Raw genomic sequence first — 16,983 nt, 5'->3', positions numbered from 1 at the left:
AAAGGCAAACTGATTAACAAGTGAAGGGTGATGCTTAATCCAAATGCATCTGGAAATTAAGTTTTTTATTGTTAACATTACCGTTATAGTTACCTTTATTGTTACTGTTCCAAAGAAAAAAGTATGAATTTTGGCACTTTTATTATTACTGTTACCATTACCATTTAATACTTTTGCTAGCACTTTACCTCTCAAATGGTTGGGGATGTACATGAGTTGGGTTGGGTTAGGTTAAAGGTGTTTTTGGGATCAACCCGAAGATTTGGGTTGGATGGGTTGGCAAACCAAATGGCCCAAATAAAGTCACCAACCCAACCTTTCAAAATTCGGGTTGGGTTGGGTTAGGTTGTTGGGTTATAACTTATTTTTCTTTTTAATTAAAATATGTAAATTTATATAACACATGACTAATAACTAAAATCTCAAAAAATTCAAATGCTAAACACCACTATGATATTTATTGTAAACTTTAAACAAAGAAAAATATCATAACAAAAAATCATAAATTAATTAAATTAACCCAACTCAATCCTTACATTTTAGGTTAGGTAGTATGGATTATTCGGATTGTCTGATTATTTGAACATCCCTACAAATGGTAATGGTAACAATAATGGAAACTAGTAAAAGTGACAAAAATTCAATTCTATGTAAATGTGATAGAAAAAAAAACAATCTAATTATGAAATTTAATAAGAATTACACCCATTTTTATTAGAAATTGGTAAACCTAGCCTAAGTTACCACTAATGTATCAAGTGAAGTGATTAGGCAAGTCTTAGCAATTTGAAATAGATAAAGGACTAAGGAGTAGAAAAGATATTTTCCCGAGGATAAACCAACAGCAATGGTCGTTATTAACGCTCGCGGCAACAAAATGGAAACCCACTTCATAATTTCTGCAACAATGGAGGGTTTGATTCTTAACAATCCAAAACCATCTTTATCCAAACCCTTTCTTCTCAAAACCCCTTTTCTGCACTATGTTTTCAGGCACCAAATCACTCCCCGGGCCGCCCAACTTCGCAGTTTCTGTGTCACTTGTAAGATTAAGGCATCGCAAGACAAGAAGCAGAAGAATGTCAGCAACAAGATTGTGCTCTCGGAAGCAGCGCCGCCGCTTGCGGAGGAGGAGAGTGATAACACTGGAAATGCTGAAGCCGAAGTCAAGGCTGGAAATGGGAGTGGGTTGGCGAAGCTGGTGAAGAGATTGCCCAAAAGGATTTTGGGGGCTTTGTCTAATTTGCCTTTGGCTATTGGTGAAATGTTCACCATCGCTGCCCTGATGGCTCTTGGTATCACCCATTTTTGTTGGTTTTCTTTTAAGTGCTTTCGAATTCGATTGGTGAATGGATGATGCCTTTGAAGAAATTTTGGATAAGATGAGAATTGAGATATTTTTTCTTTCTTATCCAGGCATTTTCAAAGCTCTTTCCCTTTGCTAGACCAAATGTTATTGTTATGCTTCTATGTATTCTGACTAGCATCTGGATTAAATGTGATTCTTAGGAGGAAAAAAGAATAGAAAAATACAAGACAATAACATTCCCGGTTAAAAATTACTTTCAGTCCCCTGAGGGTTTAATCTAAAAACTTTTTGGTTTTTGACAGTTTAGTCTTGTAGTTTCGAATATATAACAATTTAGTTCTTGAACTATAACATGTAGTAATTTAGTCTCTTTACTTTCGAATTTGTAACCATTTTATCCTACCCTGTAACAACTTAATCTTTGTAGTTTATTAATACATTTAATCTCTAATCAATGTATTGATCAACATGTGTAGAAATTAAATCATAGAGACTAAATTCTCGCCATAATTTTAGAACGAAAGTGTTCTTTTAACCCATTTTATAATGATAGACAGTCACCGTTTGAACGCTATTGGGTATATCAGGCTTCACCTGTTGGACATGTACAAATGATACTTATTAACGAAATCAGTCTGAACTTATCATGTTTGGCATTCTTTTCCAGGTACTGTCATTGATCAAGGCGAAGCCCCTGATTTCTATTTTCAGAAGTACCCTGAGGACAATCCTTTGTGGGGATTCTTCACTTGGAGATGGATTCTTACACTTGGGTTTGATCACATGTACTCATCTACCATTTTTCTAGGGATGTTAGCTCTCCTTGGGATCTCACTCATGGCATGCACTTACACAACCCAGATTCCTCTTGTCAAGGTTGCTAGAAGGTTGCAAAACACTTTCTTTCTTTCTCTGTCTCTAAAACACACATTCATACTCCTAGCTTTTTTGATATGACCATTCAACTTTTGTGTGCAGATGGAACTTTTTGCAATCTGGTGAAACTATTCGCAAGCTGGAATGTTCTGACATTTTACCCAGAGCATCAGTCCAAGATTTGGGGGTTATTCTAATGGGAGCAGGATATGAGGTTATAACTCAATATTTTTTCTTGTTTCTTATAGAATTGTTCAAGTCAAGTGCAAGAGGCATTTGCTTAAACAACAGAGATAGGGAGTTCTTCAAAACTCCTCCCTAGGAAATGCCTCAGTCAAGAACTGTGGTGTTTTTCTTTACTTGAAATCATGGAAAACAACTCACTAAGAATAAAACTCAGATCCTCCTCATGATAATTTGAGTGTTATTAAATGAGAAATACCTGATGCTATAGAAGCTAAATGGGGTCTCAAGATGCCACTTCTTATAGCAAGTTTCTTGTCTTCCTGTTGGTAGCTCCCTATGTGTGTAGCTGAAAGTGTAATACACTAAATAGTGCTAGAAACTGAGATTGAAGTTCTCTAAATGATATAACTCATCAATTCTGCAGGTGTTTATTAAAGGACCAACTTTATATGCCTTTAAGGGATTAGCTGGACGATTTGCACCAATTGGTGTACATTTGGCCATGCTTTTGATAATGGCTGGTGCAACCCTCAGTGCAACTGGGAGCTTCAGAGGTTCAGTTACAGTTCCACAGGGACTGAATTTCGTAGTTGGAGATGTTCTGAACCCGAGCGGATTTCTCTCCAAGCCAACTGAAGCTTTCAATACTGAAGTTCACGTCAACAAGTTCTACATGGACTACTACGACAGTGGAGAGGTAAGTCTGGATGAAGAAATCAATAATAATAAGAAAAGTGATATATATATAGTTACATTTCTGAAGAAAAAGAACTGGAGGAGGATTAAATGAAGACTTAATTTATCTGTTTGTTAATGAAAGCTTTAACATTGAGCGAGCGCACATTCACAGTTAGTCACCTCTATTAATGTTCAGAGTTTTCAACATCTAATTTTGCAGGTGAAACAGTTCCATAGTGATCTTTCTTTATTTGATCTTAATGGGAAAGAGGTGATGAGGAAGACAATTAGCGTGAATAATCCTTTACGGTATGGAGGCTTTACAATTTACCAAACCGATTGGGGATTTTCAGCTCTACAAATACTTAAGAATGATGAAGGACCTTTTAACTTGGCTGTGGCACCTCTAAAGATCAATGGAGACAAGAAGCTTTATGGGACTTTCTTACCAGTTGGCGATGTTGATTCACCAGATGTGAAGGGAATGTATGTCATTTCTTTTTGTACTCTTCTGGACTTGTGATGTTTCTACTTTCTTATACCACATGCCAAGCGAAAATACTGGAAACAAATGTACCAGTTCTGAGTTTTGGTACCTTTGTACAACTTGGCATGAAGTTTTTTGTGGCTATCCTTGTTATCTGTGCATGGTATTTTCATATTTCATATTCACTAGCACTCGTTTCTTCTCTCCATGATGTACTTTCAGATCAATGCTTGCTCGTGATCTTCAATCCATTGTCTTGTATGATCAGGAAGGAAAGTTTGTTGGGGTGCGACGTCCGAGCTCCAAGCTTCCTATTGACATCAACGGTATAAAAATCGAAATAGTTGATGCTATTGGCAGCACTGGACTGGAATTGAAGGTAACAACTCGGAAATGTTCAGTAGTTTTTAATCCAATGTCTCGAATCTGGAAAACTGGGAAATGTTCCATATGTCAATGATATTTCCATATTTCTGAGTAATTCAAGCCTTCTGTTTTTCCTTTTTCTCCAGACTGACCCAGGAGTACCCATTGTTTATGCTGGATTTGGTGCTCTAATGCTCACAACATGTGTCAGTTATCTATCTCATTCTCAGGTAAATGAGCTTTTCTTCAAACTGTCATGATGATAACTCATGCTGAAATGGTTTATTGAATATCAATGTTGTAAAAGGTAATTGAAGCTTATGCCTCCAATCCGAGTCACGTTGAGGCAAGGATCTAACTTTTAGCATTAATGCTTGCATCTTCTTTGAACCATGAGAGGCTTACGCCTCTAGAAGACTCACTAAGGCTTAAAGTCACTATGCCTCATGTAATGATTAGATAGTTTTAATTTGTCTCATTCTTCAAAAAAGTATAAAAGTTCGAGTTGTGACGATTTGAACTATCACTACTTTTACTACTATTGACTTTGAGAACATTGGAGACAAAGATTTATAGCACAAGTTAATTCTATGAATGATAATAATAGACATAAGACATGGGAACTCATTTCTCTTTATTATTTTCTCTACTGAAAGATATGGGCCATACAAGATGGAACGATAGTGATCATCGGAGGGAAAACGAACCGTGCAAAGGTCGAATTTCCAGAGGAGATGGATCGTTTACTTGATCGAGTTCCAGAAATCATTGAACCATCTCACTATGAGTTGAATAACAATGATGCCTAGTTCCTAAGACACAAGAATGGAACAAGCCAGCACTCAAGGGCAACAATCAATCAGTGTCCAACTTAACAACCAAGCACAGAATGGAGAGCCCCCCATAACTTCAAAATTTTGGCCTCAGAAGATCATTGTTGGTTTTCTTCTTTTTTATGTGTAAATATTTATAAATAGAGGATGGTTTTACCAATTTGTAATTCTTTCATCACCAGGACAACCATGTTCCAAGCCTTAAATAAATCATTGTTGTATATATCATAACACAGGATACTTGATTTATTCTTTTTTCAGGTAAAAAAAAAATGAAAGCATTGTTCTTATTTTAGAAAAGAATAAATTACAAGGTTAGTACTTTGAACTTTTATGTTTTGGTCTATTTTAATAGTTGAACTTAAAAAAAAATTTGAAGGTTAAAATGTCCAATTGATCTCTCAACTTTTAGTTTTGTGTCTGTTAGGTCTTTAACACAGTCTATTAGGTCTTTTAACTCATTTAAAATTTCTAAAAATTAATTGAATATAAATTTAAATTTTATGTTTAATGAGACAGTAATATTCCAATTTTGTGTCGTGTATCTCTATCAATTTTAAAAGGGGTTGAATAGAGCAATGAAATCTAAGATAAAAAATTGAAAAATAAATATTTATTGGACACAAAATATAAAGGCACTTTTTTTATGTTCATGAATCAAATATACATGTAGTTTAAGAATTAAATTTGTAAATTAACCTTTAAAAAAAGTAAAGTAGATGGTATGACTCTTTAGATCAAAACGACCTTCGTTTCTTGAATGGTAGTGAAGTATTAATGTGAGCTCAACCAAACAATTTTCAACTATATAGTGATGAGGTTCTTTCTTTTTTCTTTTTTTTTTTTAAAGTGAAAATTTGAACCTCCTCCATATCCTGAAACTGGTTTGGATAACTAATTAAACTATCCTCATATTTTAATTGTGAAAAAAAAAAAATATTCTAATATCTTTAAAACGACCCTTAAATAAGGACCACCCGTACAAATTTCCCTTTTATAATGTTCACTATTAAATGATAAGACTTTCTTTTATTACAATCTAAAGTAAATCTAAACCAACCTCAATAGATCAACTTTCGACATTGAATGGACATTATAATCATTCATATGAATGAAGTTTCTCTCAAATACGTTCGAATGTTAAAACCTGTTAAGCCTCTTTTATAGAAAAGGCATTTGAATAAGTAAGAAATTTTATTTTTAAAAAGAGTATAATTCGTTGGAAAACCATTTCTTTCTGCAAACAATTTCATGATGAAGAAATTCGGCACAAAATGAACGTAACATAATTTCATTTGGATTCCACAAAATTATCTTTTCCTTATATGGATCCCATTCTTGAAGCCACACAATAAATAACAGATCACCAACTCTCTCTGTTTCAATCAACATTTCCTCTGTAATTTGGGTGTGAATATGTGCTCTTCAGAGTCCAAACGATAAAATTACAGATACAATTCAACAGCGTTGAAGGTCGACATACTCGTTGAACTAATTGAACTATGCGATACATTTCTGTGTAGGACTAGGATCTTTACTACTGCACAACATTACTATTTTGATACAAGAGACTATATGATTTGAAGGGATGGTACCACATTTCAGTTACACATTTACAATCATACAACTCTTGTCTCTAATAAGTCAATTTGAACTACTAACCTATAAATTTATGCAAACTGCAAAGCTTCTTCGCGCTTAATGTCAAAGACTTTGATAAGAGCATCTTCGACGACCTGTTTGAAAGCAGACATGGTATGGTTTTGAAATTTGTTGCAGACAACAATTTGAACTAACAAGCATATAAGTCGAAGAGAAAGGCTAACCTTATCAGGGGTTGAGGCCCCGGATGTGACACCAATTGTGATTGGACCCTTGGGTAGCCAGTTCTCCTTTTCAACTAACTCCCCATGCTAAACATGAATTTGCAAGGATGGTGAAATTGTAAGTAATCAAGGAAAGAAAAGGTAGGGTTTATATTGCAATGGAATATTGAGAAGTGAACAAAGAAAGAGTCTGAATTTGAGACTAAAGGGGATTAGAGCTGAAATCTGTATGGTAACTTACATTCAGTTTGTAAGCTATTCTGTTTCCTGGACCTATTCTCTGCTCACTATCGATCCAGTAAGATGGAATTCCTCGCTCCTCCGCTATCTCTTGAAGATGAGAAGTATTACTGGAATTCCATCCACCAACAACTAACATGAGATCCAGTTTTCCCTCTACTAGCTTGTACATTGCATCTTGACGCTCCTGATAGAATATAACAGGTTAGAGCACATCAGTGACAACTAAAAGTTTATAAGATAAGCACACATTGGTTTGCAAAGTTAATAGAAACGTGACAGGAGCTGATAAAGATGGTTCCAAAGGATCAGAGTTTAATTGATAGTACCCCATGTGAGGACACATCTTTTTTTAAAAACCATTTTGAAATATGTTTATAAATTCCTTAATGCACGCACAAACTTGACAATGAAGAGTGGAAAGTAGAATACTAAACCACACTTTACTCCCTAAAATTCACATGCTAGACACCACAGCAAATCCGATGAGACTTACTTGAGTAGCATCGCATATTGTATTGAAACTGAGGAAGTGCTCGTTGACATTTTCCACTCCGTGCTTGCGCATCATAGTTCTTTCAACTAATTTACCTGATAAAGGTAAAATTTAAATAAACATGCTTGAAATTTCTAGGAAAAGCAACGAATGGTTTTTCAGCAGATTATTTACCAATCTCTTCTGTTTCTCCCTTGAGCATTGTGGTTTGATTTGCAATTCCGACCTTCAATAGGTCAATATCTGGGTCAAAACCTTCCGAGACTGCATTTTTGAATTTCTGCAGACCAGAAATTATTATCATTATAGCTGTGAAATGTGAATGATGTCAATATATAATGGTTAAGTAATGACAAAACCATACCTTCATAAACTCTTCTTTAGTTGAACTGGATCCATCAAGTTCACCTCCGAGAATATAGTCACACACATACATTGCCTGTATAAAGGCAAAAGTTTATTCGACAAATTAACATTATTCCTCACCCAGCAAAGGGTAGAATTACTGTAGTCAACAAAAAAGAAAAATGAAATGAAAGTACCTCTGCCATGTTCTTCACAATTATATATTTTCCTGCAAAGGATGCTGTTGCTACAGTTTCTTCATGAGCATATTTACCATGAATGATTGAAGTATAATCGCCTTTCTTGTGCTTGTCCACAACATTCCAAACCTTCAAATGTTATACAGACAACAACAGTAAATTGAGAGAATTTTTGTCAGAAGCAACATACATACTATTTATTGCAGTGTAGCATTATTGTCAGTATATCAGAACATACCTTTGAAACCCATGGGCAAGTTGTATCAACGATTTGCACCTTTTTTTCACTCAATGTCAACATCTCCTCCACTGCAGCCCCGAAGGCAGGCAAAATCACAACATCACCCTTGTCGACCACTTCAAACTGTTTCCTTCCTTCCTCGAGTGGAATGTTTTGGACTTCCATCTCCTCTAAGCGCTACATATAGAATTCAAAAATATTTATGTTATTTCATTCCTTCTTGTAATGAGGAATTAAGAACTGTGCGAAACGATGGCATGAAATTCAACAAACAAATAAGTTTATAAACTTTTGAACAGCCGTCATAATTTAGGATGTTCTCTTGTTTCAAAAAGATGGCAAGGCAAGGAAATCCAAAGTATAAGTGTGTTAAGGTTTCTAGGAAAAGAACTGCAAGCAGTAAAGATAAAATTGAAGACATATTGGTGCAAGACTTTTACTGCTTCCAAAAACTAGAAGATGATCAACAAGTCTATTCTACCCCATACACTATATGGAAACATTATTAGAATTTAGAAAAAAAACAAAAGATAAAAAGATAAAATATAGAATTCACAAAAATGAACTAAATTGTTCCCAAAGACTGGAAGGTCAAAAGTCTTCCTTCTTCGTAGTCAATTCACCAGACTGAAAACCACACACATGGGACCAGGACAGCAACTGGAATACTATCTTGCAAAATTTTCAAATCACAGTTCAGACGGATCTAAATGCATAGTTGGGAATGGAAATAAAATTCAAAACTAAAAACAGATTGCCTTTTTTGGCGATTAAGCTGGAGCATGTCATCATTAGATGAATGAAAGAGAGACATCAAAGCACAATAGTCAGGAATAAACTAGTAATGGAAAATTTGAACTTCCTCCACAAAATAAGATGCATGAATCAGTCAGAGAGAAAGGGGGAGATCCCAGAATGGGATAAAACAATCACATCTGATTGAAAGTAGAACAGATGCTAACAACTCGTTATTGGACGATAAAATATTACACAAAGCTTTAGATTTTTTTTTTTTTTTTTTTTAAAGACTCTCTGTTAAACAGAACACCAAAAGCATCATCAAGTTTACCAGAGTAAGCTTCATTTCTAGATTTAAAACAGAAAGAATCAGGCACTACATTAATCAATACCTTGTTAACAGTTGGATTGTGAATAATTTCATTGGTTAACCATATTTTCTCATCAGGGAATTGTTTTCTCGCTTCATAAGCAATCTGGACTGCTCGCTCAACTCCCCAACAAAATCCATATGCTTCCGCCAGTTTTACAGTAACATTTCCCCACGTATACTCAAATCCATTTTCTTTCAGAGTCTTTATGACATCACCTGAAATTCCAACATAGAATTAGAACACACAAGCATAGAATTAGAACACACAAGCTTCTTAACAAACTTCTTTTTCAGAAAAATAAGTTGAAAATTCAAGTGATAAGGCTTTTTCTCCTTCTTTTTATAACTTTTAATTTGGTTTATAGTCTTGAGAAGCCAAATCGGAAGACTGAAATTTTTCAGGAGTAGGTAATAGAATAATAGAATATTCTCTAGCTTTCCTCCACAAAATCGGTCATGCAAAAGAAAGAAAACAAAGAATTCAAAATCATTTTTCTAATTCCATCAGAAACCTAACAAATTCAAGACGATCGAGACTTACTCGTATACTCGCGATTCATGAGCGCCAGAGTCTCGTCCTTGTAACCAAACCCTCTGCGGTTGTAATTCTCGCTTTTCGTTAAGTTCCTCCGGAACACCTTGGCGTCAAAATCGGAGTCCACAGCCGCTGAAGAAGAAGAATCGCCGTCGCATCTCACGGACAAAGGCTTCCTGTACCGGACTGACCGAAGGGTGGCGAAATTCTCCGGCAAGAGCGCATCTGTACGAGTAGGAAGACGATAAAGTTGCATGGAGAACGCCATGGAAGAGAATAATCCGAGAGCTCAATTTCCACTCGCAAGCTCAGACAAATGGCCCCTTCTTCTTCCTGCTCCATTTATCTCCATTCAACCATGTCCTCACTCTGTCTTCTTCTTCTTTTTTCCTTTTTCTTTTTTCTTTTTTTTTTTCCCCTTAATTAATAAATTTACATTGGAAATTATTATTACAATATATATCTGTGCTGTCTTTTTTTTTTCTTTTGCATTTTTGGTTTAAAAAGAAAAATCCTAGTAATATTTAAATTGGTAAGAACTTAATTTTTAAACTTTATTTAAACATTTCTAATAGTTTAAAATTGAAAATAATTTAATGTGTACTTAAAGAACATTGGATAAAAATAATTAATTAATTAAAAAAAACTTCGTAAAGCTTTACAATATTTTTTTATAATGAAACTAAGTTCTCACACATATTAATCCTATGTTGATACTATTTAATATTGTTGGATGATAATTTCAAAAATTCTACTTATTTTATCACCATTTGAAATCTTAATCAAATTATAAAAGTTGAAATAATTTTTCTTTATTAGAAGAAAAATTGGAACAAATTTTCAAAACTTAGCATGAATTTTTTAAAAAACGCCCTTATAAAGTAAATAATTTTTTTTTTTAAATAGGGTTGGTAAGCTTTATTTTCCATAAAAAAAAAAAGATATTTGATACTTTACTTTTTTTTCTTTTTTTAATTTATATTGTTTTCTTACCATCTATCTATCTTTTAAGTTTTTAAATCTTTTTTTAATATATATATATTTGAATTCTAAGAAAAAAGTGAATGAACTATTTGTTTGTTCTTCTAAAATTTGGAAAAAACTATAAATGGAAGTAATGTTTACGAGGTTAATTTCATAAGAGTAGAGAAATAAAAATAATATAGTTATCAAATATGTCTTAAATCGATATTCATTTTAAAAATATATAAATTAAATTAAGAGAAGGAAAAAAATGATTAAAATGTTGTTTTGATATTTATACTTTATTTTTTTTTTTTATTTAATTTTTGCACTATCTCAAATGTTGAAATGAATCCATGTATTTTCAATAAATATTAATCAAAGTTGATATGGATAATTTATTATTAATTGTTTAGAAGAAAAGAAAATCTAATTTGTATTAACATTCTATTAAAATTTAAAAGTACTAAACCATCCAACCATTGATTTTTAATAATTTCATTCCATTGAAAATCTATTAATATTATTTGTAAAAATAGTTTTGGCTCTTAGTCAAGTAGAATAATTGGAACCTAATTCGAGGATCATAGGTGAAATTACGAAAAAGTTCATGCTTTTGTTCGGTTGGCTATTGCTTTTGTAACGCCATTTCTTACCTTACATACCATTTTTACCTCCATGGTCTTGAGTTTTGCACGCGCTTCTTTTAAACATGTTTGTTTATCAAGTTTTATCGTGAATTTTTAGAAAAATAATTTTATAATTATATATATATATATACACATGTAATTAAATTTTGGTTTAAATCCTATTTTGTTCCTTGAACTTTAAATCTTATTCTATTTTAGTCTACAAATTTTAAAAAACGTATGATTTAGTCCTTAAACTTTGAAATTTTGGTTATTTTAGTCCCTGCTGTTAAGATTCTATTAACTGTTTAACAAAATGAGGTGGGTATACTTTTATATGATTAGGCATTAGATGGTTTGATTAAGATCCCAAATAAGTTGATCAATTTTAGATTAAAAATTCTAAGGTTCTAATTTATTTTCTTGTAAATATCAATGCCCAACTCCTTCTCACTCATCTCTTCTCCTTCTTTTGGAGCTACTTTACCCTGGAGGTTGATTTTGAGGTGTACAAAGCGATGATGACAATAATAACGGAAAGAGATGGAACATTGCAATCAAGTCATGCAGAATTAGAGTTTGAGATGAAGACGACGATGAAATTACAACCGATTCACTAAAACAAAAATTTAATTAACTCAAACAAAATGTAAATTAGAATCTCTGTCACAATTCTAGTCGAAAGCTCACCCACCTCAATAGAAAATCAAGAAACTTATTGTACAAACATCATTGATTTTCCATTTTTTTTTCTTCAAAACTCAACTCTCTTGTGCCCCCAGTTTCGCATATTTTTCCTTTTTAAGAATACTATCTTTCTTTTTATTTCTTAAAATATATATATATATATATATATATATATATATATATATATATATATATTACCTCAATGAATCATAGACCAACATCCCAGGGGCTAAAAAGGTGAATAACCAAAATCAAACTAACTTTTGATTTACACTCTGATTGAAATTGAAACTCCACGTTCTATAGGGATAACTTATTTGGTAGTCTAAACATCTACATATATAATCTAGTTCACCATTCTATTAAAAAGTTCACAGAACCTTAACACTAGGGACCAAAATAGGCATTTTTTGAAAGATTATGGACTAAGATAGAATAAGATTCAAAATTCAAATACCAAAATAGGATTTAAACTTTAAATTTTATATCTGATGTGACTCTAAACTTTTAATTTTATGTCGTTTTAAGTCCGTGAATGTTGAAAAATAACATTAATCCTAGGACTTATAAGACATAAAATTGAAAATTTTGAAATTCCATTAGATATAAATTTGAAATTTGAGATTTTGTTATATATATATATATAATTTATTTTTAAGTTTGCGACCAAATGGAGACAAACCATAAAGTTTAGGGACTAAATTTTAATTTAAATTTAATCGATATTTCTTAATTTGAATATTTGTATCAACCCATCTAAAATTATACACATATATGTAAACTTGTACTCTCCTCAAATAAAATTCTGGATTCATATGTTAAATTATTAATGTATCCAAAAGTTTAACCTTATGTGCTACGATGAATTTAAATGCATCGATGCTTTTAACAATATTTAATTTTCTATCTTTTTCCTATTGAACTCTTTAATTTTCTATATTTTTCTTTTACATTTATTTTTATCTGTTTGATGTGTTGCACTAAATTACAATTCATATTTCTCTCTCTGCAATATATATTTTGAAAAGGATATGTATGTATGTATATAAAAGAACTAAAATGTTATCTAGAACATTTTATTTCTTTTTTGTTTTTTTTTTCCCTCTTTTGCAAAGGAACATTTTAATTTCTTCTATTTTCATGTATCGTTATAAAACGTTTATATTGTATCCAAGAAAATTAAAACATACAAAAAGCTAACACAATTATTTAAATAAATTTTGAACATCTTTTTAATTCTAGTTTAACCATCTATTTTGTAGAATACCAAATAATACTTACGCTTGCCAAGGTAAGCATAAGTAATTTAGTAGTTGTTGATTTTAAATTTTGGCTAAGGAAAAATGCACCTAACCTTCACGTGACATCAACGGTAAATTTGTAATTTAGGGAAGAGATAACTTGCAAAACAATGCCTAAGTCAATAAGAAAATTGTAGAATAAAGAAGTCAAAAGTTCTTGGTTACCTCATATAGAGCCATAAGGGTATATTTATAGGGGGAATGAGATAGAGTTTATCTTTCTTCTTTATGATAAAATCATATAGATTTTTCCTAATCCTAACAAGTTAGGATTAAATATGATTAAACAAATCTATTTTATATACTATTTCTCTTTCCTTATCTTATTAGAGATCTATATCGAGCAGAACGCATACAAGCCTACCAAGCCGACTGGCCTAACATTCTTGTCAGGTGCACTAGGGTTAAATCCCTCTAAGGCCTTGCTTATACGGGGTCTTTTGGCATTTTAAGCTCTCATTAAGGGCTCAATCTCGACCCAAACCGAGGTAAAACTGACCTAAATCTTTCTTGGACTTGCTCTTTTCATCCCTCTCTTACTCTCCTTTGATACTTTTGCCTTATAGGAATAAAGCATGCTCATACAATAATAAGAGGGTTTCAAGACATACCTTTGTAGAATCTCTTGAAACTCGAATTTAGCTGCAAATTTTCTCCAAATCTTCTTGTGAACCACCTCAAGGTCTTCCCTTCTATTCTCTTGGAACCTTAGATTGAGTTGTAGGACTCAAAATAAGCTTGAATAAAGGGAATTTGGAGAAGAAGCTCACTGCTGCACTTTTTTAAGAACACCTTCTTCAACTCAAGTTTTTCAACAAAAACTCAACTAATGCATGCCCAATTCTCAGCTCAATCTTCTTCATTTATTGCAAGACCATCATGCAAGGAAGAAAGCTATATGAAGAGCACCTCATGCTTGGAAGATTGAATCAAAAAATGGTGGAAAATGAGTGAGCTAGCTCAAGGTGATAGTGGAGTTCTCCCACTTTTCCATTTTGTGTTTTCCAATCTTTTCCAATTTTAAACTGATTTTCAAAATCAATTTTGATTTCAAAATTGAAAATTTTATTAATTTTATGAAATTAATTAATTAATTAATTTTTCAATAAAATTAATAATAAATAATTAATTAAATAATTTAATTAATTCTAATTAATTTAATATTAAATGTTAAATTAATTTTACACAAATTTCACCACATAAATCCCCATTCATGAATTTAATATTTAAATCATATTTAAATATTAATTGATTCTCCAATTTTGTTTAATTCTAAAATTAAACGTGTAATTATATCACATATAATTACTAATTCCCTTAATTTTAATTTGAACATTTCAAATTAACTTATCACGCTACTCTAAGGCTAATCTATTTATGAGCTAGTAGGTGGACCTCGTGGACCTACAGATCATGGGCTCTAACGACCCGAGATTAATTGGCTATACTCTTTACACTAAATTAACCCTCATTCATTAACTAATGGGTCACTCCACTAAAGCCCATAGTTGCACTCCCCTCACTGTAGATATATTATGTCTACTTGATATAACCATGATTAGTAAGTTAACCCTTCACAGGTTGTTCGTAATAACGGCTAGGTCAAATGTCTGTTTACCCCCGAGATTACCTCTTGTTCCTTAAGTCCCATTGATCCTCTAATGAACAATTAGTTTGTGATCCGATCAAGAAACCGAGTCCATCTCAGGCCAATGAGAGGGTGGGGCCCCTTGTTCAAGACCTGGAGTCAGCACTTAAGGGAACAACCTCGCTACTATCCCTGAAAGCGGATAGGAGTGAATTCCATCTTGCACCCTATGTCCCCAGCTTTCTACTTGTTTTTACCCCTGAAATGGAGGTTTATTGAGCCAGCACTGTTGAGTCAACCTCACCTAAGCAAATCTAAGGATAATCCCGAATAAACAGGAGTTTGTAGTTAGCTCAAGATTAAGTTCAAGTTATCTAGGTCATCACTTTGAAATAATCAATCTTAAACTGTAAACAATGTTATAAAGAAATAGTGACTTATAACTTGGTATGATCTTGTACAAACCCATTACACAGGACGCCCCTCACTCCTCATATCATAAATGTATGAATTAAGATCACATCATCTGTAGCACTTTACAATTCCTTGTAACAACTACAGAGTGGGCTGCATCCAATAGTGTTTCTAGAATAAAGCACTCAACCTTATTCATATACTATAGATCATTTTGACTATTTACTCGAACCTGATCACTTTTATATCTCCACATAAAGTTCAAGTACTCATGTAATAATCATGGATCTTTTAGTTTATTGGATTTATTTCTAAAACGAAATAAGCAATTCATATATTCAATAACAACTTATTGAATTTTCAGAATAAGTTTTATTGTTTACAAACCACGAGTTTTAGGACATAAAACACAATATGTCTTTGGTTCTCGAATCCACTCATAACATAGCCCCCACTCTCAAGTTAGGGTTCGTGGTTTTTCTAGCTATTCGTCATGGGTTTCAATTCTAAAATTTTATCTTGGGAGAACAATCTCCCCTTTAACTTCCATGCTACCCTGTCACGAAACTTAAATTCAAACTTTTTAGAGGTTGTTGGGCCTATCGAGCCATACCCTTTTAAGGTCCAACTGATTTTCCAACTCGGTTCTTCATCTTATGACGAAGTTATGTGCCAAATCGTGCTAGACCTACCCCAATATAGGCCTGACAACTGGTCATTGCTCTCCTTACCCAAGGTAGTGAAAGAACTGTGAGGTCTGTTACGGAAGCTAGATCGTCCCAATTCTCAATTTTACAAAAAAACTAAAAAAATATATAAAATCTAAATCATGCATTCTAAGAGGAATTTTACAATATGCTTTAAAACATTACAAATAAGAGAAAAAGAAATTTGGAGACTTACCTCTTGAAGACACAATTTTCACAAAAATTTCTCTTCTCCACTAACAATCTTCTAGCTCAAACTCTCAAACTAAGAACCGAAGAACAAGCAAGAAGAACATCACCATAAGTTGAACCTTCTGTATTCTCCTTTGGGTAGAGAATCAAACAAGAGGTGTGGGCTCTATTGGTTTTTGGGTGAGAGATAGTTTTCTTGAGAGGAAATCTGAGAGAGGAAGTTTTTCTGGAATATTGTTCTGTCATCTACCACTAGAATCCACAGAACGAAGAAGATGATATCTCTATCTTCAATTTTCACGTCCTTAGAGAGAAAATAGGGGGAAGAAGTTAGAAAATAACTCCCTCCATTTAAATTTCAAAAATTTTAAAAATAAATTAAAACCAATTTTGATTATATATATATATATAGACACATACATTAACCACCTTAATATATAACATATATATTATACTATATGTTATATCTAATATAACATATAATCTGTAGTTTATACTATATTAAATACAATATAACCTATAGTTTGAATTTTCTCAATAATTCATGGTATTTAATATAAATCAAATTTATATTAAATTTAATTATATGAATCCAATTCACATAATTAATATTTGAATCATATTCAAATATTTATTTCCTCTCAAATCAACTTTATATTATAATGTATCAAATACATTATATTAATTATATCACATGTAATTAATTTAAATCAATTATATCATATATAATTAATTCTCTCAATTAATTTGAACAATTCAAATTAATTCAAAAT

General features: G+C 32.4%; 2 protein-coding genes across 3 annotated transcripts; one reads left to right on the top strand and one right to left on the bottom strand.

The window, feature by feature from the left end:
• Positions 1-223: 223 nt before the first annotated feature.
• On the top strand, positions 224-5,042 carry LOC120078799 (cytochrome c biogenesis protein family). Of its 2 annotated transcripts, none has more exons than XM_039033121.2 (8): positions 224-1,295; positions 1,977-2,196; positions 2,288-2,399; positions 2,796-3,068; positions 3,270-3,535; positions 3,759-3,915; positions 4,049-4,132; positions 4,559-5,042. In XM_039033121.2, exons 1-8 carry the CDS (start codon positions 848-850, stop codon positions 4,709-4,711), a joined length of 1,713 nt encoding a protein of 570 aa, XP_038889049.1. In that variant the 5' UTR covers positions 224-847; the 3' UTR covers positions 4,712-5,042. The 2 variants fall into 2 exon arrangements, 1 of the variants encoding a protein (XP_038889049.1); XR_016529878.1 differs by having other exon boundaries at positions 803-1,295; positions 3,805-3,915.
• Positions 5,043-6,114: 1,072 nt separating this feature from the next.
• Positions 6,115-10,402, bottom strand: HDR (4-hydroxy-3-methylbut-2-enyl diphosphate reductase). The gene is made up of 10 exons (XM_039032954.2): positions 9,736-10,402; positions 9,214-9,410; positions 8,081-8,260; positions 7,840-7,971; positions 7,662-7,736; positions 7,472-7,577; positions 7,298-7,392; positions 6,803-6,988; positions 6,562-6,648; positions 6,115-6,471 (listed from the first exon to the last, which is right to left on the bottom strand). The coding sequence occupies exons 1-10, from the start codon at positions 9,995-9,997 to the stop codon at positions 6,406-6,408; spliced, it is 1,386 nt and encodes a 461-aa protein (XP_038888882.1). The 5' UTR covers positions 9,998-10,402; the 3' UTR covers positions 6,115-6,405.
• Positions 10,403-16,983: the final 6,581 nt, after the last annotated feature.

This window comes from Benincasa hispida, chromosome 5, assembly GCF_027475165.1.
Source record: "Benincasa hispida cultivar pf3 chromosome 5, pf3_genome.v1.1, whole genome shotgun sequence".
Lineage (NCBI taxonomy): Eukaryota > Viridiplantae > Streptophyta > Magnoliopsida > Cucurbitales > Cucurbitaceae > Benincasa > Benincasa hispida.
The sequence above is the reverse complement of the archived record's forward strand: the minus strand, read 5'-3'. Positions and strand labels throughout refer to the sequence as shown.